General features: G+C 35.2%; 1 protein-coding gene across 1 annotated transcript in view; it reads left to right on the top strand.

The window, feature by feature from the left end:
* UGGT2 (UDP-glucose glycoprotein glucosyltransferase 2) overlaps window positions 1–24,068 on the top strand; it is a gene marked incomplete at its 5' end in the record, with an annotated part of 42,375 nt that extends 18,307 nt beyond the window's left edge. The window contains 12 exons of the mRNA XM_009705505.1: window positions 771–929; window positions 2,106–2,191; window positions 7,616–7,700; window positions 9,393–9,478; window positions 14,022–14,120; window positions 14,726–14,810; window positions 15,245–15,427; window positions 17,237–17,397; window positions 17,698–17,812; window positions 21,460–21,576; window positions 22,848–22,992; window positions 23,852–24,068. Of these exons, the coding sequence (XP_009703807.1) occupies window positions 771–929; window positions 2,106–2,191; window positions 7,616–7,700; window positions 9,393–9,478; window positions 14,022–14,120; window positions 14,726–14,810; window positions 15,245–15,427; window positions 17,237–17,397; window positions 17,698–17,812; window positions 21,460–21,576; window positions 22,848–22,992; window positions 23,852–23,874 (1,344 nt within the window). The remainder of the gene's footprint in view (window positions 1–770; window positions 930–2,105; window positions 2,192–7,615; window positions 7,701–9,392; window positions 9,479–14,021; window positions 14,121–14,725; window positions 14,811–15,244; window positions 15,428–17,236; window positions 17,398–17,697; window positions 17,813–21,459; window positions 21,577–22,847; window positions 22,993–23,851) is intronic.
* Between the last annotated feature and the right edge of the window lie 1,792 nt (window positions 24,069–25,860).

Genomic DNA, 25,860 nt, shown 5'->3' with positions numbered 1-25,860 from the left:
GTAATCGATTATTTAGTTGGTATTTTACGATTTTTATTTTCATCATCTTTTTTTCATGTTCTCTCTTACTTTAAAAAAGGCAAGTCTTAAAGCAATGAAACAGAAACAGAAAAAATCAGAATGTAGAGTACAAGTTAAAGTAACTTACCTGCTATGTTGAGCTTTATAATGTTTACATGAATACTATTTTTTTGAGATAAAGCAATTAAAGGATTCTGTGTATTAGCTTTCTATTTCTCTTTTATTTTTTAATATTTTTGGTAGTAATAGGATTAACCTAGGTAAATCTTCAAATAATCCCAAATATATGGCTGTTTATTAATATAGATTGAAATACATTTGACCCTTAAAAAAGGGTTCACAATTTTTTAATTATATTTTTAATCCCTCAACTTCAAAGTCACTAGATTTGTTTCAGTCACTAATCTTATGAAAAATATTGAGGGTGTTTGATGAACCGAAGCTGTGTATTTGGAAGGTGTATTGTGCAAATAAAGGTTGGGATTTACCTTACCAAAGCTGAGATGTCTCAGCTTCCTCAACAGTCAATGGAGAGAAGGTCCCTCCAGACAGTGATTCATTCTCTTTATCTTGGTTACCTATTTTAAAACTGAACGAAGTTCCTTCTGGAGGGGTCTTTCTCTTTTTTTTTTTGACAGTTTATGAATTTAGTTGAGGTAAATCCCACACAATGTGTTTGTCATTGTTATATATTGCTTTTCTCACATAGTTAAATAGCATAATTTATTGATGAAATGTTCCTTCCACAGGTAAAAGGGACAGTTATAGCAGAATATGAACTAGAATATATATTGCTTGAAGGACATTGCTTTGATGTGACAACTGGACAACCTCCTCGAGGGTTACAGTTCACTCTGGGCACAAAGAATAATCCTGTCATGGTTGATACTATCGTGATGGCCAACCTAGTAAGTGTTAAATACAGAAATAGTCATTACAATTGCACACTCTTCATGAGAATTCTTTATGACCTTCTTGTTCTTTAAATCCTTTTCTCTGTGTTGCAAGCTTAATAACGTTAAAAGTAACAGGAGCATCCTGGATTTGAGACCATCTACAAACGATGTGCATCTCTGCTTTGCTGAGCTTTCCCCCACTCTTCTTCTGATCCAGTGTAGGTTTGGATATAGTCTAATTTTAGACTCTTATCTGAAGTGCATAAACTGGGAGCCTAATTGCCTTAAGTAGATGGTAGGAAATAGTTATATTCAGATGGAGATTCCACTGGCAAATGTAAGATATGAGTCACATTCTGATGAAAATAACCATTTTTGTTACACAATGATCCAGACAAAAGAAGGCTCCTATTTTAGATTCTTCAGTTAAGTGCTTAAAGCCTCTGTGGACAAATCCACACCTGAGAATTCCTCTGGTCATCCAAAGTAATTACTTTTCATTTTTAGCAGTCTGCAGAGCAGAAGATCTTGTGATTTCTGAAGTGAAAGACTTATTTTCTATTGGCTAAAGTAATTTGATAGGGAAGGATTTTGATGAATAAGATCCGTTACCTATCTGCAATTCTCTGTTCTCTGTAAATACTGTATCACAACGAATAAAATGCTTAGTAAACTGTGAATCTTTGATTTTTACACAAGTACTGAATATGGTCTCAACAGTAGAAGATGTTCAACATGATGAAACTTTTAATGATTCTTCACATTCCAAAGCTTTCTTTGTCTGGCTTTCACGTAGTGATAGCTGTATGCAATGTTCCTAAATTGGGAAGGCGCTGTGTTGACTGGGAAAGTTGTTCCAGACAAAAATTTTAAGTTTCAAGGAAGCTTTTCAGTTTGGGGTCAGTTTCTTTCATGCTGACTTACTTGCTGTTCTAGGTGGAGATTTTGTATACAATTCAAATTCAGCTAGAAACAAATGGAGCACTGAAAGACATTAATGTGAACATGCAGGAAAGGTGATGGTTGGTTGCATCACTGCCATAGTACTTTCAGGGCTAGTTTGAGAGTAAGTAGTGGTTACTAACCTTGGCTGCAGTACCTAATGTTGGATAATTTATTTTTGTATATGTATGTGGTTGATTCTGAAATGCTGACAGAACAAGTGCGCCTCTTTCCTTTTTTTCATAGGGGTATTTTCAGCTGAAAGCAAATCCAGGTGCTTGGACACTGAGGTTGCGTAAAGGAAGATCCAAAGAGATTTATCAGGTTTTTTCGTAAGTATTAATCTGTCTTTTAGAAACATACTTATATTGTACTTTCAGATTCATTTATATTTTGAAAAGACCTGACAGCATTGAAGGAAAATGAGAAAAAATAACATGAAAAAATAAAGCAAGAAGCAAATGATGATTTAAAGTTTGTAAGAGACACCTTATTTCCTGATACTGTGAGTTGTTATTTGATTGTTCCATGTATTCTTGAAGGCATTTGGATATGTTAGTGCATAATAAGCCTAAACTGCTCAGCTAGACTTGATGCAAAGTCTCTTACTATACAGCTACACAGCTACCAGACACTTGCCCTGTCAGTTCCACGCATGGTTAGCATTATCATGCAACTGCTTGCACCAAATCTTGTAGAAATGTCACTCATGGTTTTATTGATGTATATTTCATCTGACATGCTGACATGAGCCAGCAATGCGCAATTGCAGCTCAGAAGGCCAACCGCATCCTGGGCTGCATCAAGAGAAGTGTGTCTAGCAGGTCAAGGGGTCTAATTCTGCCCCTCTACTCCGCTCTGGTGAGACCCCACCTGGAGTATTGCATCCAGCTCTGGAGCCCTCAGCACAGGAAAGACATGGACCTGTTGGAGAAGGTCCAGAGGAGGGCAACGAAAATGATCCGAGGGCTGGAGCACCTCTCCTATGAGGACAGGCTGAGAGAGTTGGAGTTGTTCAGCCTGGAGAAGAGGAGGCTTCGAGGTGACTTCCTTGCTGCCTTCCAATACCTGAAGGGGGCCTATATGAGAGATGGGGACAGACTTTTTAGCAGGGTCTGCTGTGACAGGACAAGGGGTAATGGTTTTAAACTAAAAGAGGGTAGATTTAGACTTACATAAGGAAAAAAGTTTTTACAATGAGGGTGGTGAAGCACTGGAACAGGTTGCCCAGAGAGGTGGTGGAAGCCCCATCCCTGGAGGCATTCAAGGTCAGGCTGGATGGGGCTCTGAGCAACCTTATCTAGTTGGAGATGTCCCTGTTCACTGCAGGGGGGTTGGACTAGATGACCTCTAAAGGTCCCTTCCTGCCCAAATGATTCTATGATTCTATGATTTTGGCATTCTCAACATACTTAACATGTAATTCCAAGAATATGTCCACTGAAGCATTGCTAGCTGTCTAGCAGCGTCTTAATCAGCTGGAGGAAGTGCCATGAATTTCCCTCTTACAATTTTTCAGCCCTGAGGATGCCTCTGAATGCAATGTTACTGATGGGTGGCATCTTTTTATTCATTTCAGTTCTAGGCTTTTTTCTTCAATTAATTCTGAGTGTTTCTTAGTCATCTAAGTCATCTAAGAATCACTGTGGTTACACCTTCACCTTAGGATATAGAAGCACCCTTCAGTTCTGTACTCTGGCTGCATGTTGTCTGTGCCCTATTTCCCTCTCCTTGGAGAAACCTCTGTACATGGAAAGAAGTCATGTTGTACTCCAGTAACTGGCATTTAGTTGCCACCTGTATTGCTTATAGATCTGTAATTTCTGTGGTTGATTTTCATATGAGGAACATACGCTAGCCATCATTCTAACTATTCCTTGGAAAAATAATCTTTCTCTCATGTTTTATGTAAAAGCATAGATCTGTGGCATATGAGGGCTCCCTCTTGAAGCTTTGGATCCCGTCACTTCTAGAGGAACAGTATGGTTTTAGTTTATTTCAGCTTCAGTTCTTCCTTCTACACCCCCCACACCCCCAGTTCTGTGGGCTGAAACAGGTCTATTTCTTATGAAATATTCATTAATACTTGGAGTTCAGGAACACATAATTCCCTATGATGCTTAGTCATCAGCTGCTATTAAAAAATGAAAAAATTGATGAGCATCTTTGCTGTTTTGAGTATATAGTTAATGCATCAATTTCAATGTTACAGGAAGAAATGTTAATGGGATATTAGGTTCATTCTATTTGTTTGAAATTTTCAATGTATTTTTTCCAGAAACCACTCAGAATCTGTTAAAAAAGCAGAAAAATGTAGTCTTTATCCTAAGAAGTTCACTTAATCTCCACCAACTGTAGATATATCATTTGTGTAATTTAACATTCAATTCTTAAGATATATAAAGTGATTTATGAAAGATATCATCATTAAAAAAAAATGTAATGAGATGTAGATGAATTAAAAAAAGTGTAACAAAATTAAACCAAACCACTCTGCATTCTAGGCTCGATCAAATAAATTTCTGCTGTTTTTTAAGATTACTGATTTTTCACTAAGAAGTAATACAAATGAGCTTAATTGAGCTCAGCAAAGTTATGTAAAATCAATACTTGATGAGGAACCTAAATGATAGCATTTATTTCATTTAATTATTACAAGTCGTAGGCTTAGAGTGCAACAGCTAAAGTGTGTTTAGGAGGCTGTACCAGGATCTTTGATATTACTTTTACTGATATCAGTATTAAGACTATCAAATTGCTATCAGAACTCAAGCAACTATTTGACAGGATGGAATTTTGCCAAGAGGTATTGCAGTATATTCTCCATCCTTGTATACTTAGTCATAGCCTCTCCTGTTGAACTGTGAGATGATGTGTTTTCTTTGAGGCACAGGCCTGTACATTATAATAGGAGTTTTAAGAGAAATACAGGATTTTGAAGTTACAGCGTGTTCTACACCTCAATGCTTATTTGCTTCTCTCATAGTAGCATCTAATACACGTGGAAGTAATTTATTTTTTACTCTATGTAAATACACAGCTTTTGTTTGTTTTTCCCCAAACACTGCTTCTAACAAGGATCATGATTTTGAAGCAGTCACACTTGTAAATCAATTTGTTATTAATAAATTACTATGAATATAAGGAAGGTGAAAATTGGAATACTCAGCAACAGTCTGAGCACTGCTTATTATTGGAACTTTGATTCTGTGATGTTGGTAGGAAAACAGGTAGGTATTGCAAGATAAGACTCTGCAGAAAATAGTTTAAAGATACATATATATTTTTATTTCATTTTTTAAAAAGGCAGGTAGATGTAATTTATTATATTTTGATGGTATGCAGACTGCTTAACTGGAAGTTGTATCTTTTGTAATTCAGGCCAAGAGTTTTTTGTTTGTTTCTTTGTTTTGAGATTTTAAAGGGTCTCCATTTGTTGAACTTGAATGCTTTTGTTCTCCATATGGAAAATTCTATTTTGTATTATATTGATATTTATTTGTATTTATGTTAAAAGTATGTAGATATTTTGAAACATTTTAAAGCTGTGACATAAATATTCTGCTGGACATGTTTAGTTTTGTACAACAATTACATAACAATAAAGTAGTTACTGTTAAATATTTAATAGTGCTGTCGATATGCAAGACATTTTACTTAATTTAAAAAGGAACTTGTGCCTACTTTCAGTGAGTTTACAAACTCAGTTACACTAAGAGCGTTCAGTACCTTTTGGACAAAACACAAAATCCTTATTGGTTTTGTTAAGGGAATTTATAAATTATGATCCCAGTTCTTCCAAACCCCAGGTCACATTCAAAACCTTATTCACATGATTGCTCATTTGAAATGTGCATCTGTTACATGAAAAAAATTACAACATGCTGAATATCATATGCACAGAGACAGAAAAAGGACAAGAGGTCCTGTATAAGATTCAGCACACTGATTTAAAATTAGAGAACAGTATGATGGACTCGATTTTCTTTCAGAGAGATGTCTTCCTAAAAACAAGTGAGTATCCCAGTCTGTAAGTAGGCATTGAGCATGTAGTTGGGTGACTAGGAATTGAAATGAAGTACTCTGTCAGGAAAAAAAGTTACCATAGTGTAATAGTAGGAAGTATACAAATATGTGAATGAAGAAGCACATAAATTGGGTCTTGGGACCAGCATTAAGTGTCCAAGGTAACTAACAATGACTGTCACTATTTTCAGTACATTGTTGATACCGGGACAGAAACTCATCACACTGAGTGCTGTGCAGAGTAAAACAATTGGCACTCAGTAAAGATGGAGCCGACAGTGAGGGATCCATGGAGGAGATCTAGAGAGACAAGGCAGCTTTATTAAATCTACAGCCGAACCAAACACTTTGAGAATATTGTAAAGACTTTGGAAAATCATCTTCATTAGCAGAGCTGCAGAACTAACTGCAGAATTCATAACATAGAGATTTTGAGTTAACTGAGTGAATGACAGAGATAATTTTAACTGTGTAAAAACTGAGGGCAAAAATGGGAACACTATGCCAACTGCTGCCATTTCTGCCATCAGCAGTTTGTGTTTGGCTCTAGTTTTACTATTTTTGGAGCTTTTTTATGACATACTTTATTTAAAATGGAGATCTGTACCCTTTTGAGTACTGTACATCCCTGTGATAAAAAGGCAATTCTTTGCCGAGTGTTCATATATGCAATATTTTAAAAGTGTGAAAATGAAACTAAATTGGAGAGTAGAAAAGTCAAGATAATGCTGAACGTTGTTTTGTGCAAGAGCTGGCCATCTCTATGAAACTTGGTAATCATAGCCGCAGTTTACAGAAATGTAGTAAATAGGAAATTCAGATAACTATATAAAATCCTGTCATTTTTAGATAAGTAGTATGAAACAGATTGAAACAAGATTTAAGTATTCCTGTTTTCTAGGCAAAAAAAATAAATAAATCAAGCCTAAGGGGTAGCATATTACTTAAGAAAGTTTAATGAAACAATTTTTTTGTATGCAAGGCCTTAGCAAGAGGAAACTACATAATGCTGTTGGAAAGACAGAAAGGATTGAAGGGCTATTGAGGTATAAAAGCTATAACATTTCAGAATTATGTTATTACACTGTATCACAGAGTGACAGCAACATTGTTGATACTTGTTGCTCAGTGGACTGCAGTACAGTTTTGAGATGCCTGAATGGCTTTAAACTGATGTTCAGGAGGGCACATGTTCATGTGGTGCCTTGTACAGCCATGTCTTTAGGGTTTGGGGTACAGGTCCCGAAGCCAACCAGCCGAAAGCCATTCTTTACTATCTCAGCACTGTGATGAAGCTTTCCCATGACTTTAAAGCAGATTTATTTTAAAAAGTATTTAATTTAATGCCATCATACCACAATTTCCAAGATGTTTTCCATATTTGAAAAATAAAATGTAGTTTAATATTTGAATGTAATATATACCTGTATAATACATAATAACATAATAACATCTTCAGCTCTAGGTTGCTGCATTTTTTCATTGGTTGATAAAAGTTCCTGGGAAAATCCGAATTAAAAAGTGAGGACAATGTGGACATCACTGTGGACAATGTCTAGTGATGAATAAAACTCAGAAAGTTTCTGAGTTAAGATATAATTAGATGCAAGTGAAGAAATTTTATCTCTATAAATATCAGCAATCCTAAACCTTATACTCTAATTAAACACAAGTAATAATGCATGTTTTAATGAACCAGTACATTTGCATGGGTTTTTTTCTCCTCACAGCCATGAAGGAACAGATTCTGTAGCTGACCTGACAGATGTTATCGTGGTATTAAACAGCTTCAGAAGCAAAATTATCAAAGTCCAAGTATGTAAAGAGATACCTTTTTTGTCTGCAGTATTTCCTTATATGAAATATGACTAATGCTTACATGTCTTAGACTATATTTAATTGGAAGATGTATACTGAAATATATATTTTAGATTTTGTGTAATTAAACAGAGAAGGGTATGCAAATTAATGTAGTTAATTTGATCCAATCAGGTTATACTAATTGCATGGAAGATTGTTAAGTAGCTGTTAAACTTAGGTAGGATTTATCTCATCTAGCTTAAGGTGTCTAAGAGTGTAGTCTAGGTGCCTTAAGCTCCCTCTCAGCTTAATAGGGTGAGAGTCCAAAGAACTGCTTATCTCAGCGTATGTATGTATTTAAACCAAGGGGCTGACTGCCTCTTGAGACATCCAGTTCTCTCCTGTGGCTGGGGGGGGATTTTACATGAAGTCCAGATACCAGAGAGGAAGTTAAAATTAGGTATGTTGAATTCTACCCTAAGCTACCAAATTTGTGTAAATGAAATTAAGAATGAAAGTAAGGTAAAGATGTATCAAAAAGAGATAATGAAACACCAGTTAGATTAAGGAGAAGGAACCTCATGGTATTACATGTTTTCCACTGTTTTGTAAGTAACATTTTTGTAGGTGTCCTTGGTACATTGTATCCTAATTTTAGACATTGACAAGAAGAGAGAACTATGTAAACGTTAGTACAAAAGGAATTTTTAAAACCACATATATGAGCCTCTTCCCGTCCTGTAACTGAAAGTTTCAGAACCTGGAGAAAATGTGTAACTCTGGAGCGTGATGACCCTGCCTTTAAACGACAGACAAAGGGTGAAAGGGTGCCATTTGGGTCAAAATAGGAAAATTAATCTATGTGAAAAGTGGTATGTATTAAGCTTATAACTAGAATATGTAAGCTCTGTCATTCAGTTGAACTGTAGAATCACTTCAGTGATGCCTAGCATGTGGCTTCAGAAGCATTAGCTAAAAGATGCATGATTTAGTGTGAACAGAAATTGTAAATGTGAGCTTGACAGCATAAACATGTGAAATTAATATGTTAGAATTGAGTATGTTCAAACAGGCAGTGTTTCAGAAGCTATTTGCGTTTCAAAAACAATTAGGTTTCTTTTAATCAAGGAAATTAAGGTCAGCAAACAAAATTATTTGGAGCCTGTATTAAGTGTCTGGGTAAGACAGCAGAAATTGCTTAAGTTGGATGGGAGAGCTTATGTTTCAGGGACAGATTTGTGACTTTCTCCTTGTGAAGAGCTTATGAGAATCACAGTTTTCCTTCAGGTAAGTTCCATGCATGGTGCAACACCCTGCTACCCTTCTTCTGCTAGCTAATGACTGGATCACAAACTCATGAGGGAAGAAAATGAGATATGATTCCCCACACTTTTAGTTACTGTTTGCATAAAGAAGTACAGAGCGCTTGAACATGCTGTTTGATTTATTAATCACCATGTAATTTTTCATAATTGATTACTTTTCTTCTTGTTACAGTAAGTTCTGTACATAGTTTAAAAGTATGAAATGACCTTTTTACTGTTCAGTTTAATGTAGTTCAGTAAGTATTTTACTGAAATAGAAATTGGTAAGATGTTGGTCCGACTCTAGCCAGTAAGTACACCATAGTTAGTTATCATGACTGAAGTAGTAATTATTACCAACTAACTTCCCCAGTTACACAAATACATTTATTTTAATGACTAGGTACGGAAAAAGCCTGATAAAATGAACGAAGATCTCCTTACTGATGGAACAACAGGAGAAAAAGGAAATCGAGAATCAGTTACAAGGTAATGCATAATTTGCTTATACTTTAACTGTGCCAGGACATGTTTATTATTGCTCATACTTGATAGTGATACAAATATGTAAAAAAGCTCTCCAAGGGTTTTATAATATAAATAAAAGGGAGGAAAAGACAAGCTATAATGTCTTGTACATCTCATTCTTTATTTCCTTTTTAATCTCTCCTTTGCATTTCTAGTTCCTGTTCATTTTCTCCATTGGCAGTATTTTTATTTTGTTGTGGCAGGGAATCAATCTCAGTGTGAAAATCTTGGCAAGTAATGTGGTACTCAGATGTATCAAACTGAACATCAAAAAGCAGGCTATGTTGCTGCTTGTCTGCTGCTAGACATAATTTATGAAAGCTCAAGAAGTGTTTTTGTATTTGTCAATAAAATACCTTTTACTTTAAAGTTTGAGTTCTATAAATAATTGTAATAAACATCTCAAGATTTACATTGGGGGCTAATAACATTGTAGTATTTCTAATTTACCATATACCATTGTAAAATTTTGTTTTCAGTTGCTCATAATGTTGCTCATAATGATGTTGTCTGTGGATGGTGTGTGGTTCAGGCTGATTTTTTTTAAATTAGATTTTAGTTTTTATTAATAAGATACAAATTCCTATGAAATCTTTGTATCATTTTCGAGAATGAGATAAGGATAAAAAGGATGTTTCATCTTTGCTTAGAAAAATTTTAGGTTTTTTTTAATATACTAGTATATCTGTACTGTGGATCAGAACATGGGGTGTTGTACGAGTTTCCAAGACATGTTAATTGACCTTTCAAGAGCATTGCAATCAGATGACCTTTAACATATTTTAGAAATAGTGGTCTGGATGCTCTCTGAGCAATCTTTCCTTGTAACACTTCAGAGACCTTTTTCACAAGAAACGTCTCAAAAGGATAATGTTCTCAGGTGTGAAAATTGGGGTGCTGGCAAAAGCACTTACTGTTTTCCCAATGTTTTGATTTCTTAATGTCAAAGAAGCATGAGCTTGGGTCTTTAATGTGGAATGCTAGTAACACAATAAATTCATCCATTCTTTCAAGGTAATGATAATTCCTCTTCTGGATCTTCAAAGCCGTTGTGGGGGGCACTTAATTTGCAATACATTGTTTTCATACTGGACTCCATCCGCTTTGTAGGAAACACTCATGTTTGCTCTCAGCAAGTCTGATTTCCAGCACAGGTTGTTTCTGCAGTATGCTGCCAAGTGCTAAGCTGTCATGGCTGTATAATTGCAAAGGCAAAGAACTGAAGGTAACGCCTTGTGAAATAACCAATTCAGGGCTAATGACTTGACTGTGTAAGCAACTTAATCCAAGTAATCATAGATCTCTTTGCCCCGAAAGAAAAAAGAAATTGTGGTAGCTTTGTCCATAAGTACCTTTAAGCATTCAAGATTTACTGTCAAGGTACAGTCTGATTCCTCCATTGTTCAGGAGAACATCTTTGGACTCTAATTCAGATGGTAAGAAAGGGATAATGTCAGTATGAAGGATTTAAGAAGAATGGATTTTTCATCACTATTTTCTCCATATCCTAAAGACTTTCTGGCCCCAAACGACTGCTGTGAGACTCAGAAAAGGTTTTCTTCCATTTTCGGAAGCCCTGGCAATGGTTGTCAGTCACAAAGACTGTTAAAGAAGATAAAGAAAAGGCGTAGCAGTTCTACTTTGTCTAGTAAAGAGTTGACCCCCATTAATCCTCGGTACACAGGTTTCTTGGTAGATCCAGGACTGGCTTCTGTTTCAGCTTTATCATCTTTCCTGACAAGGCCTCTTGTATCTCAAGCCTGGACATTCTATTGAGTCTCTGTTGCTGATTTTATGTTTATCACCATTATCCACAGATGATTTTACTGTTGCAACATTGTCAAGATTCAGAAAGCCTTCCAGACTACTATACTACAATTCTCAAAAATTTCTTTCTGAAGCCACAGGTCAGGGAAGTGGACCCACATTTCTGCACAGTGGTGGGCTTTTTTGCAGAATGACGTTAGTTGAAGGAATTGTTCATCGTCTTCAAGCTTCCCACATCTAATTAGCTGCATCAAAGGATGTATGTGCAGTGGTCAAAATCTTAGCTCCCTCTTAAGGTTACAAGGCCAGAAATCTCACGATCTTCTACGTCTAGCCTTTTTTCACAGTGGGTTTGTTCATCAGTGTGCATCAGGCTCAGAGCCTGGCTGGGCTGTTGAAGCTCCTCACCCAATAAAATTTATTTGCTCTTCCCGTTGATTCAAAGTTATGGCTCAAGGGCATGATTTGAGGCCTGCTGTTTGTCTGTCAGCCTCTTGCTATCTAGGAACTTGTCAACTATCCTTCCTCTTTGATATCCTGGAATGATAAGTATATCCTGTCAGCACACTGTTCGTTACAGGAATCCACATGTGCTCTGACGTGGGACATGTGTGCATACCACATTGCCCAAGTCCTTTCATAACTGAACTGCCCTTCTGCAATTGACTGCTTTTCCCATGTGACCTTACAGGTTAATCCAGCAATCTTCAGAGCAGCTTGTTCAGTTTAGAAGATCTCTGCCTTCTGTAAAGCTTTGCGTAATCAATATTTTCAAGATCCTTACATCAAAACCTGATTTTCTTTTTTCACGTCTGTCTTTATAGTCACATGTGGTGATGGTTGCATTATAAAGAGCTTGACATTCTTTCAGTCCTGCTATCACTAAATATAAGAAACGGGACAAAAAGTTGGAAATAAAGAAGACAGACTGCTTGGGACTGTGAACTGCAGTCTATTTATCACGTGAGAGGTCAGTGCTAGTTGGAGTGTTGTTGTCTTTGGAGATGCCACACCATGCAGTCAGTGCTGCTCCGCTGATGTCCCTTTCTTTTGTGTTTGCTATAGTCCTGATCGGTACAACTGTGCTATCTGCTGTTACCATTGCTGAGTGAAAAGAACGTGGGTTTCTCAAAAGATGATTCACATCACTTACACACGTTGCAGCCTTCTGAGATTTCAACCTTATATTAGTGGAGTGATGTGAATTCTTTTAAATATGTTGGAGATCTGAGACTTGTCTCATTTGTTCTTAAAAATTATGAGGGATACTTATTTTTATACTTTTTAAAGTATACTTTTAAAAGGGATCTAACCAGAAGAAAAATTAATAGGAGTGACTCACACAATCGAAGTGTGTGAGGAATGACACACCCCAAAAAAAGACTGTTGAGGTGATCTCCAACAATAGCAAGCCATACTGTAACCAGTTTGGCTAAGGCAACTTTTGCAGTTCCGAAATCTGTGAAGCAGTGCTCTGAAGGAGACTACAGCCACCATTCCCTAGCTGTGTGTGCTGCAAGGCATACGTGATTAAAAGACAATCCTGGTAGACTTTGGTATTCAAAGCAAGCAATGAATGCCATGCAGCAGAAACATAAAACCTCTGGACAACATACCTTAAGGATATAGGGTACCTCATAGGGAGAGTAATTGGATTAATTTAAGGAAGAATTCAGCAAGTATTATGAAAAACACTCGAGAAATCCGATCACCACAGACCACTGAATGTTATGAGAGTAGTATTCTGGGAAAGGCCACTACTCCTAGCCTTGTTATTTGCTGCTGGTGAGATGCTGGGCTAAATATGTGGTTTGGGCTGGTGTGGCCATCTTTAGAATCACGGAGTCATAGAATTATTTAGGTTGGAAAAGGCCTTTAAGATCATCAAGTCCAACCTTTAACCTAATACTGCCAAGTCCACCACTAAACCATGTGCCTAAGTGCCACATCTACGTGTCTTTTAAATGCCTCCAGGGATGATGACTCCACCACGTCCCTGGGCAGCCTGTTCCAGTGCTTGACAACCCTTTCAGTAAAGAAATTTTTCCCAATATGCAATCTAAACCTCCACTGGTGCAACTTGAGGCCATTTCCTCTTGTCCTATTGCTTGTTACTTGGGAGAAGAGACCGACCCTCACCTAACTACAGCCTCCTTTCAGGTAGTTGTAGAGAGTGATCAGGTCTCCCCTCAGCCTCCTTTTTTCCAGGCTAAACAACCCCAGTTCCCTCAGCTGCTCCTCATAAGGCTGTGTTATAGAGTATATATTCACCTCAGCCACCTATGGGGCTATGCAGACATCCCTCACCTCTAGAATATGCATTGGTTCTTCTGATGTAGAATGCACATGGATGAAGCTTGAAAAATAACTGTTGCTGATTTTAAAAATAACCGGTTCTCATGATGCTCTGGCTGTGTGTCTTTCTGATTTTTTGCTTTGGTAAAACGTGGAGTTCTTGCCAAATTTGGGTTCTGTTTGATTGAAAATATTGGAGACTGCAGTTGTGCCATCCTTTGTCCTGAGTGACTGGGTATGAGGTGTTGCTCCCAAAAGATTTTGTTATCATAGGCATGTGCAGTGGGAATAGAATGTAAGTGTATTCAGTTACTGCAGGACGAGTATTTATTTTGTGTATTTTCTTACCTTTGATTCTTTACGAGCTTAATGTTAATGTAGTAGTATTTTCTTTCTGCTGAATGTTTACTTTATGTAATAATTTGGGGGGTTTTTTCCTTAGATTTTCAGAAGAAATTCCAACAAAAAAGGAGGAAAAGAAAAGCGATACTCTTAACATTTTTTCCGTTGCTTCAGGCCATTTATATGAACGTTTTTTAAGGTAAGGAAAAGTAAAAGGGAAACGAGAATTTCATAGCAATACTATAAACGTTCATCCTAAAACTAAGCAGCTTAAAGAAACTGACCTTTTTAACAAGGTGTAAAGAATAAATTGTCAAAGCATAGAAAAGTTGTATACAGTGAGGGCTAAATTCATCTTTGAGAACAAAGTGTTTCAGTATATAGATGTTCAGAAATACTATTATTCTTTGAAGAAAAAAAAATGTTCTCCATGTCTTTCATGGGTGCACGTGCAAAGTGTGAACATGAAAGATGAAGTTCAGCTTCTCTTTATAAAGACATAACAAAGTGACTTCATTAGAGCTGAATCTGTTTATGATAATGAATAGAATAAAATTTGTTAAGAGATCCACTCTTGAAATTGTTCCTTCTAATATTGCTTAGCCAGTCTGGATCAAATAAGTCCATCTCAGAGCAGTCTTGAATACATGCTCTTTAAATCTTTTAATTAGAAATAGACAGAAATTTCTGCCTCAACTAGGTTAAAGAAATTATGCTTAGAAAGTTTGAGCACCTTTTATGTGCAGTTGAAATTTAATGACCTGTGTGTATTTGTTTGTTTATTATAGACTTGTATTTCCACAGAATTATGATGCTTTCTGTCCTACGTCATACAAAAACACCAGTTAAATTTTGGTTTCTGAAAAACTATCTCTCCCCAATATTTAAGGTAGGAGAAACATCTTCCTTTTTTAATTTTTTCTTTGAAATTTTAAGTAGTGGAGTTTTTTTTTAAATTACGATTGAGTAATTATGTAGTTCAAATTAAATTTTCAAAATTGGAAATGATCTCTGAATGCATTAAATACCAATAGTTTTAAAAGTCTCATGTGTAAGGTGGTTCTTTTCTGGAACCCAAAGCCCAGTGATGTATTACAGTAATTTATTCTCTTCTGATAGTCTCCAAGAGCTTGAAAGAAATGCTTTTTGTATTTGTGTAACTGGGGATGCCGCTAGAACTAAAGAAACATTTTAAAATAATAAATTACGTAGTCAGTAAGGCCAACACAGCTGCAACTGTGTTGCAACATTCCCTCTTTCTCCTTTTGAGTCCTTATGTGTTGCATACATGTGCAACTAATATTTTTTTGATTCTTCTTCTAGGACGTTATTCCTCACATGGCTAAAAAGTATGGTTTCGAGTATGAGTTAGTACAGTATAAGTGGCCCCGCTGGCTTTATCAACAGACAGAAAAACAAAGAATTATCTGGGGCTACAAAATTCTTTTTTTGGATGTTCTTTTCCCTTTGGCTGTGGATAAAATAATATTTGTCGATGCTGACCAGGTAAGAAAAAATAATGCTGTATAGACGTATGATGAATTCATTTTGGCTTGCGTTGATCCAGTTTCATTCTCTGTGGCCATTTTGTTCAGATGTTGATCTCGTAAGACTATTGCGGTTGTATGAGCAGAACGAGTACTGGTGCATAACATGAAATGCAATAATTTCAATTGTCTTTAGTCATGTAGAAATTAACAGTCTCACCACACTGAATTGCCCTAAATTGCCTGCGGAGAGAGAAAGGCACCTGGAGGGGTACGTATGATCTTAAAGCTGTGTTGTGGTTTAACCTCAGCCGGCAACTAGGTACCATGCAGCCGCTTGCTCACTCCCCACCCTCTGCGGTGGGATGGGGAGGAGAATCGGAAAAAAAGATACAACCCATGGGTTGAGATAAGAACAGTTTAATACTTGAAATAAAATACACTACTACTAATAATAATTGTAATGAAAAGGTAGACAACAGAAAGAGAGAGAGAAATAAATCCCAAGGAAGACAAGTGATGTACAATACGATTGCTCACCACCCGCTGACCAATGCCCAGCCAGTCCCTGAGCAGTGATCGGCCCCTCCCAGCCAACTCCCCTCAGTTTATATACTGAGCATGACGTTCTATGGTATGCTCCCTGCCAGCTTCTTGTGCACCTCCTCACTGGCAGAGCATGGGAAACTGAAAAGTCCTTGACTTAGAGTAAGCACTACCTAACACACTGATGTTTAGTTCTTGCTATCAACATTATTCGCATACTAAATCCTAAAACACAGCACTGTACCAGCTACTAGGAAGAAAATTAATCCTATCCCAGCTGAAACCAGGACAAGGTGCATTTCACCTAAGGCATATTTGAGTGATTCTGTCTCTGGGCTGATTGTGAGAGGATTTCTCCACTATGGAAGGAGTTTGAGGTGATTAGTTTAGACCATTTGAACAACTTCTGGATGGCTGAAATTTTTCAAGATTAATCCTGTCTCTGTTTTTCTTAAATTTGTATGCAGTCTTTCACTCAGAAATGAATATTGTATAATATACTGAAAGGTAACATGCTGTCTCAAACAGATGAGACATTGAAGAGTCTATGACATGGTTATTAAAAATCTCAGATCAAATATTACGTATTTTGGTCCTTTTCCAAAGCTTGAGAATAAATTAAATTTAGATGTAGTGATCCAGACTGCAACTTTCTGCAATTTCATCTCGATACAGTAGTAATACTGGTTGTCTGTCCTAACTACCGTAAGGATTTCTCTGTACTCCGAAACACCTAACTTTTTTTTACCATTAATAAATTAGATTAGTGGGGTTTGATGGAAGAAGGATTGATTAGTAAATAAAGGACATTTGTAAAATGTCCTTATAACCTATTTTTAAAAGTACTTTACTACTAGATTCAAAGATTTTTCAAATGTTGCAATAATTTTGGAGTGCCCAACTTGTGCAACAAATAGGGAAGATTTTTTAGAAGGGAGATGCTCAGTAGATTTTGAAAGTTATACTCCTGCATGAAGGAATTTAATATTGGGCAACCAGAAACACTGGTCTATGAATTAAAAATACATTACTTGTTTTATTTAATTTACTTATGAAATGTGTTACAGAGATGGCCACAGAATAAACACTTTTTTTTTCTTGATCAATAATTTGGTAAATATCATTCCTGTGGAATACTTTATCTATACTCCACTGTCATAGTGTCTCTATTTATTTTTTTTTAATTAAAATTACATTTTGGGAAGCTTGCTGCAATAACTACCCTCATATGCACGCCTTAAAAACAGCATTAAATTATAAAAATAGATATATTTTTATTTAGATTGTGAGAACTGACCTAAAAGAACTCAGAGATCTAGATCTAAATGGAGCTCCCTATGGGTACACACCTTTCTGTGACAGCCGTAAAGAAATGGATGGATACCGTTTCTGGAAATCGGGATACTGGGCATCACATCTTGGGAAAAGGAAATACCATATTAGGTAAGATAACTCCTTACATATTTTTGTGCAGTTTGTGAATTTGATTAAAATCTGGATCTTGGTATTGATCACTGAGGCATTCAAAAGCAGTTACCCTATAGTCGTTCTCAGTAAGAGATGAATAAGGCATGAATTCTGATGACATAATTGATTTCACTTTTTTATTGTAGCTTCAGCCATTTAATTTAAAAATGACTCCTTTAGAATGGGAACAGTTTTTGGTTTCTTGTTACTTTTATTAATGTTATCATAAAAAAGGTGAAACTCCACAAACCTTTTTTTTTTTTTTTATCTTTGTAGTGCCTTATATGTTGTGGATCTTAAGAAGTTCAGAAAGATTGCAGCTGGAGATAGGCTTCGGGGCCAGTACCAGGCTCTTAGTCAAGATCCAAACAGTCTCTCAAATCTGGATCAGGTATATATGGCTTTAAACAATTTGGGTTTAATTTTATTTATCTTTTTCAATATGCATGGAATTATTTTGTATCTCAATTTATATGTTACATAATTCTGGAACTGTTTGCCCTTTGCTGTTTTAGCACATTTTCAGGTGTGCATATGAGCATAGTTCAGAAAACTGAACACTAAATGTTGATTACTTTCGATAATTGTTTAATATGAAAAAAAGGAGGAAAAAACAGCATAGAGGACTGCTGTCCTTTATTTGTAGTTGTTCTATGTGCACTTGTGTTTTTCTAATGATAATCCTAATTCTGATAATGGTAATTATATTCTTCTTTAGCAAGAGCTTTTTTCTCTTTCTTCTTTTTTCCCATTAATGTAAATTTAATTTTTTGTAAACTAACTGCTAATTCACTCCAGTGGTTGCTGTATATGGGTGGGGTGACTGCAGTCTTCATTTATATAACTCCACCAATTTTTAGAGGTAGGTAGGGTAAGTCAAGGTACAAGTCATAAGCATGTAAGTAGATCTCAGATGTATGGAATGTGCTTAAATTTATTATTTTCTTCTGTAGTAGAGGTTCTTTAACTCAGTAGAAGATTGATAATACAACTCATCTGATTTCTGCCTGAGTAAATAAAACTTTTTATTTGTATCTCTCTTTGAGTGAACTTTAGAAGGCTTTGTAAGTGAGATTGTCCCTGCTTTTGTAATTTTCCTTGTGGAATTACTAACACGCAAAAGTTTTTTACCTGCCTGTAGCAGTAAAGGGATCCCACAGTAGCAAAGCCCACGTCTCTCAGTGCCTGCATTCCACTGCCTTACTCTGCAAGCGAGTTTCTCTCTCTCATATATTATTACCACTTGCATTTTTTTCAGAAATAAAACTAAAAAATGAAAATAGCAGGTCTTACAAGACTGAACAAAGAAAAGTGGAAATACAGCTACACTACAAACTCAAACTAGACTGGACACAGGGGGTTGGAGCAGCCCTAAGCTGTAACTGTTTAGAGCAACAGACTGACATAACAGCAACAGTCAGATTTTACCTCTCTTTTCTGGACAACAGAATGAATTACTGGCCCTGTATCGCACACTTAGAGAGTCCTGATGTGATATAGCTGTATATTTTTCAAACATAGTCTTACCCATACGTACAAAGTGTCTTTCAGAAAGACCTTAAAGATTTAGAAGCTGGTTACAGGGCTTCCACCATAATGCTGCTTTTCAGAAATAGTAATTAATTTTATCTAATGTTCTCAAAATATTAATAATGTATATCTTTCTATTTTAAGATTCTTATATTTTCAGTTACAGTATTAATACATAATAGCATGTATCTCTTACAAGTCTGTTGGATCAAATTGAAAGCCACTTCAGGGTCAGCTGCCCTTCCCTCAGCACGTCAGTGCTGAGAGTAGACGTTAAGGTAACAAAGTCCTGGCAGAATGGAATTGGAATTACTTTGGAAAGGGAAATATTTCAAAGTAGTATTTTTGTAGTAATCTACTTTCTGACTGTATTGATAGGAATCACCTTCTGTCTTCATTGCTACTACTTACACCAAATACAGCAACATTCCTAGAAATATAAACCACGTTGCAATGTATTTTACAAGAGTCCTGGAGAGCTTTTATCTACTGATAAGGATGCATTACGATACATTTTTTTAATTTTTATTTTTATTTTAAATATCTGACTGGAGTGCTCACTGCCGTTCTCAAAGAAGCAATCTCAGCTCTTTGCTAATCTGCCAGCACTGCTGCCTTCATGGATGATAGTTAAGGTTATGCTAATATAAACCACAAAATAGAAGTAGATGCAAGGGAAAAAAGTAATTTTAAATGTGTAAGTAAGTAAAGAACTCATAGGGAGAAAATTTACACAAGATAAAAACTAGACTTCCAGTACAGCATATTTCATTGTACTTTTTAAAGAGAAGCATGGAAAGGTCTATGTATAGATGACAAAGCAAATACTTGACAAATATTTATACTAATAACAATTCATTAAAAAATAATTAACCATCTTGTTCTTAAAGAATAAAAATCAGCAGAGAGGAATGTAAGACTAATTCTTTTATTAAGAGGCAATGTTTTTATATATTTTAATCGAGGTTTTATTTGCTAATAAAGATGCTGCTCTAGAGGAGTCCCTTTTAAAATTATGTAGGTTATCTGACTAAATGTGAAAACAGTCATAATTGTAAATCAAAATGAAGAACAACTTTTAAATGTTGTTTGTGAAAGTCTGAGAGACTTTACATATTTTGTAAATCTAGAAGTTTACATATTTTGAATGAGCAAGAATTTTGGCACTGACAGTAAAAACAATCTGTTCTTACCCTTGTTCACTTATTTTTCTGATTCATGAATATTTCCTCTTTGATCTTCTAGACGTATTTTAGTGTTTTTGAGGGTAAATCACTTTCTTCTGAAACTTCTAAACTTTTTATTTAGAATTTTTTTTTATATTCTTCAGCTTACTTTAAATCTTGGAACTAGCAGCTGTCTTTCTACTTTCTACCCCATATAACAATTTTTACTTCACAACTTTGAGAGTTACTGTAGCAATTGTGATTTCATTTAGAAAGTCAGAGAACAGAAAACGAGTCTCTTTTCTCTTGAAGTTGAGATGGTGATAAACCATTTATCTTCCAAAACTTCATAGAATTGAAGTTTTCTTTTAAAAAAAGCATTCAAATTAGTCTAATGTGTTGCCTCTCAGTATACTTATATTTGATGTAATTTTCCTGTACTAATGTCTATATTTGAATTAAATTATTTGCCTTTCATAACACAGCTATATATGCTATTTTATTCTGTCACATTTAGCAGCGTGAATCTGCAAAATAAGATGCGACATACTTATTTGCCTACTGACAGTTATTTTTAAATCATGTAGAGGTTGCACATGTGAAGGAGCTTACGAATGAATCTACCAATTACACCCGTTATTTTTAACTGTGGCCAGAGTATGTGCAGCATATGACCGCCAGAGTTTTTTCTCATTTGTAAATGCTATTCCCTACATTCAGCAAGATATTGGTTCAGAGTTTTCATTATGAGTGTACTTGACTATATAATAAAAGTTAAAAAAAAAAAAAAAAGAAAGAAAGAAATTTCAAGTGAAGTAGGGAAGATAGCCAGAATAGCAATTTAAGAGCTTTTCATTTTCACACTTATGTTTCTGGAATCCATTTTCCTAGAAGTCTAAATTTAGAGTAGTGGCGTAATCTTGGATTATATGCTTTAGAGCTTTTTCTTCAAATTTGAGGAATGGAAAGATGGTAAGTTTTGCTTTAATAATTTCACACAGTATAATTCAGTAGTATTTATAGTATGACATGCAGTATCTGAACCACAAGTATTGGACAGCAGTATTGCTTATGTCAGACTAAGGAAGGACACATGGAAGTACAAGAGGAAATTGCTTGAGAAATGAGAGGTGGAATTGGACATCAAAGTGACCGTGACTAAATTTTGAATCTACTTGTAAAAGAACTAGGTGAGCACTTAGAAGGAAATGTAAGAAGAAGGAAACGTAAAAACAATTTGCAGAAATGGTAATAGGCAAAGATATTCTACTTTTAAGTAGTTGCTTGATAACCAGTTACATTAAATTCAATGCTAATTTATGATTTTACAAAATTTGTACAGGATCTTCCCAATAATATGATTCATCAAGTAGCTATTAAGTCTCTCCCTCAGGAATGGCTTTGGTGTGAAACCTGGTGTGATGATGAGTCCAAGAAAAAGGCTAAAACAATAGACTTGGTGAGTTGATTTTGAGTTATATTAGTTTTATAGATTAAAAACTTTGCTGTAATTTCTGTGGCTTTTGAGACAGGCATATGTGATGTCTTGGAGGCAGCCTTGCTGGAAGGCACTGGAACAATATGCCCCTTCCCCTAAAATACAGCAACTTTTCTCCTTTCCTCTGAGACCTCTCCCGCTTACTCTGTACCAAATTTACTTATGTTAAAGCTGAAAACTGTACCCAAAAATTAAATGTTGCTATCTGTAACTGGATAGGATTGGGGTTTTTCATACCTGTTTCTGTGTTTTCCTTATTTTTTTTTATTCAGCCAGGTTAGTGGAACTCTGATGAAGTACTGTTAATAGTCTGGGTACTGTGTGCTGCTATTCCCTACAAAGGTTACTCCAGGACCCACTGTGTAGAGGACTTAATATTATCATGGTTTTCTTTGTCCATTTCACCACTTTAAACAGGAGATAACGCAGAGCTTAAACAGTGTAACACTGAGGAGACTATCCATATTTAGAAAGAAGAAAGTGTCTTGCTTTGGAATTGAAACAGAAAGAAAATCTTCTCTGTCATTATAAGCCCCATCCCATTTTTAACCCCATTCTTATTTTTTAACAACCCCTACGCGTTGTAAGTGATACTCCAGAGACATAATTCTGAAGAAAAACAGACAGTTGGAAGTTGGTGCAAATATTCAGTATGTAAATAGTTTTGTTTTCTTTGTGTCTTTACAGTTGTTAAAAAAAGCTTTTTTGTGCACTAAAGATGGGTGATCTCTATTCAAGAAAGATTGACATTAAGTTGCTAGACTTTCTTTCAATCCTTATTATCATGTATCCCTTTTTATTATGATTTCCATTTATATTATTTTATGGAAGTAATCAATAAATTTTCTAGACAACACTAGGGGAAGCATCACAAACTTAAAAAACATAACAGATTCAATTTCAATATGCTAATGTATATCTTGTATCTCCCTGTGTAACTTTCTACACCTTAGTAGTCTTGTGCTCGCCATGTCTCTGCTGTCCATATAGTCAGGAGAACATGGAAAAATAAAAGTACTTACAATAAAATGTTTTGAGTTATTTAAACAGGGTTTATTTACTATTTGTTTTCTGTGATTTTTTTTTTTTTTTTAAATTAATATCAAGGTAACTGACGTTGCCCGCTGTCCTTCAATGAAATTGTAAATGCTGACAAAATTATTATAAATTCCTTGGAAAGGTGATATTTTCACATTTGCTATGTTTACATCTAGTATGTTTTAAACTTTCAGTGCAACAATCCCCAAACCAAAGAACCAAAATTAAAGGCTGCTGCCCGGATAGTTCCTGAATGGGTTGACTATGACTCTGAGATACGAAAGTTAATACAACAAATTGAAAGAGAGAAGAAAAATCTAACGTCGTTCTTTCAAAAAGGTAATTTACATGCATATTCATCTGTTAGCTTTTAAAAAATAATATTGTTGAAATTAAAATTGGGGTCAGTAGGCACAAATATTGTATTTGTGTAATTTTCCCTGCTCTTAGAGAAATTGTGTGGGTTTTAATAGCGTGATGCTTCTTTACGTTAAGAGTTACACTAAGTGGATAAAATCTTTTTTGTCATACCAGAATCTAAGAGAAAACTTAGTGGTGTCCTATTCTTGGACCTCCAATACAACCAACTCTTCCACATCATTTGAGCCACAAATATTAAATAAACACATTAGTTTAGACCTCACTTAGAGAATCTAAAGCTAATGTCTATGAAGCATTAAGTAACTAAGTCTCTATTAATTTATCTCCACATCTTTCACTCTGGGTTATCTACGCCCAGAGGCCTTTTTGCACCAGACTACATGGTGGTTTAGTTCACAAATAGATTTTGATTTTTTTTTTTTTTTACTAAAATAGTTTTAAACTGAGTTAGTTAAATAGCACAAGAAGAAAAACACTTACAGGACTTCCAGTAAGACTTGACTTCTTGGAGTAATGTGAAACAAAAAAAAATTTTGATCTCAACTCTCAAGGTTGAAGAAAAACGTTAGCAGATAAATATTTAAGAGTCTTGAGTCAGAGAACAAATTCACTTTTTGTTACAAAGAATTCTTAGTAGTTTTTATTCTTTGTGAAAGCTTATAGTCAACTTTTAGCAAGGCACTAAAAATGAAGTTCATGTTGCTGAACTGACTGACTAGCAGTAAATAGAAAGTAAAGGGCTTTTTCCACATTTTACAATACTAGTCATTAAGTCTTTATATAACTGGGGTTTATTTTTTTTTTCCTTTGGTTACAGGTCTTAAGCACGATGAACTTTAGCACAGCCTGTAAACAGCAATGGTGACAGCTCAATAGTCTTCTGCAAGTGAATGGAGTTACGAATGTTACATTGGACACTATTTGTAACATTCTTTAATGTGAAGTCAAATATTTTATAACTTGTAGTGTTATTTAAAATGTTTTAAGTGAAATACAAAAGCAGAGGAGAAATGCACAGGTACTTGATTTTTTTTTTTTTTTTTTTTAACCAGTGTAGAATAGCTTTCCTAATTTCTTTGATTTTTCTTTCCTTTGCTAAAAGACAGTTTGCCCAGGATTTTAGAATACAAAGAACGATATGTTCAGCTCTTCAAAGATATATTGTGTCAGTCTGGGGGAGGACACACACATCAGATATGTACATGAAAACTGTTTTGTGCATATTACATGCATTAAGGTAGTATATTTAAATATAAAGAATTTTGGTTATATGTCCGTAGTTTTGTCCCTGGAGAAATGCTGTGGTCACAAGAAAAAAATCTCAGTGTAGCTAAGATAAGACATAAAAAAATGACTTATGTAATTTAGACCACACAAATCTAAGTCAACTTAGAAGCTCAGTAAAGCAAGGAATGTTACTTTTATTATGCAGGATTGCTGCACTCTTACTAATTTAAAAAAAATAATTTTTGATTCTTAGGCTCACTTAAATAGTATGTCATAAATTTCCATTACTTTTTTTGGTTAAGATGATTTTCCAGCCAGCATACATTGCATCAGAAAGTCAGTACCTGAAAGTTGTTTCCACTCAGTTTTGATTATCATCATCCTGTTTAGAATTGAAAATAAAATAATAAGATACATGAGTAATTTTGATGGTCAGTGGTGTCTACTGTAATTTTCTAAATATGTACTCACAAAACCATTGCTTTAATGGGCTACTGACATTTTGATCCCACAAAAATTGCAGTGAAAAGTTCTTGCAATACACATATTTGAAAATAGGGAATTTATTTCGTAAACTGAAATCCAGTGCCTTAAATGCATACTCTGTTGTTTAGACTGTGCTGGTTTCAAAATAGATTGAATATGACCACAAATTCATATAAGAACAGCTTAATGCAGTCTTTCAGTCTAAATGCTTGAAATTATAAAGAGTAATTTACACTAAGTGGGTGAATCCATGACGAGTTGCATAATATTTCCATAGCAGCAAATAATAAGAAAAATGAAGCGTATTTGGTATGTACTGTCATTGTCCTCAGGCGTTGGTTATTTAAAATGTCTTACTGTAAGAGCAAGTATTTAAAATCATGCTTTGCTGATAATTTTCAAGTCTTAGTAATATGAGACATATAAATTTTTTTACAGCTTTTTATATTTTTTGTTATATTACCTTTATGCATTTTGAACAGTTTTAACATGTCACATACAGATTTTAAAAGGTCCGTTGTGGGCATTTTCTCTGTACAAAGTACCAACTAAGTATTTGCGGCGTAACCTAATAGCAATAATCAGTAAATCCTAATGTCAGTTCTCTTTAGCTATCCCATTTCACTGCAGTATCTGTTTTGTTATGCTTGTTCTCTGACATAATTACTTAAGGATATCAGCCAGCAAGTTGAACATATTTGAACATAGATCTTTAAGTTGGTGTTTTTATACCATGTAGATGGACTTGCAATTGACTTGGTAGATGTATATGCACCATTACTATAAATTCAATGCATAACAAGGAAACAACTGATATTCCATATCAGAGAAAAAAAAATATTATTCAACTGCTTGCTGCTTTTTTTTTTCTTTGCCTTTTTTTTTTTTTAGTTAAGCTTCCATCCTGATGCTTTACTCTGCATCGATCTGCCTTGGAATTTCATGCCTGAAGTGTGCATTGGAAAACTTTTTTTAAGCCAGAAGTTAAAGGTTCTTTAAGAAACCTTAGTTCTCTTTAACTATGATTATCTGTGTGGGAAATTTCTGTTACGCAGTATAAAAAGTGGATAATTTATGCACTGGTTTCTTGTTCATTTTATCTGTAGCATCCTG

This window comes from Cariama cristata, unplaced genomic scaffold, assembly GCF_000690535.1.
Source record: "Cariama cristata isolate BGI_N322 unplaced genomic scaffold, ASM69053v1 scaffold1698, whole genome shotgun sequence".
Classification (NCBI taxonomy): domain Eukaryota; kingdom Metazoa; phylum Chordata; class Aves; order Cariamiformes; family Cariamidae; genus Cariama; species Cariama cristata.
Note: the sequence above shows the minus strand (reverse complement) of the source record. Positions and strands in the feature narration are given on the sequence as shown.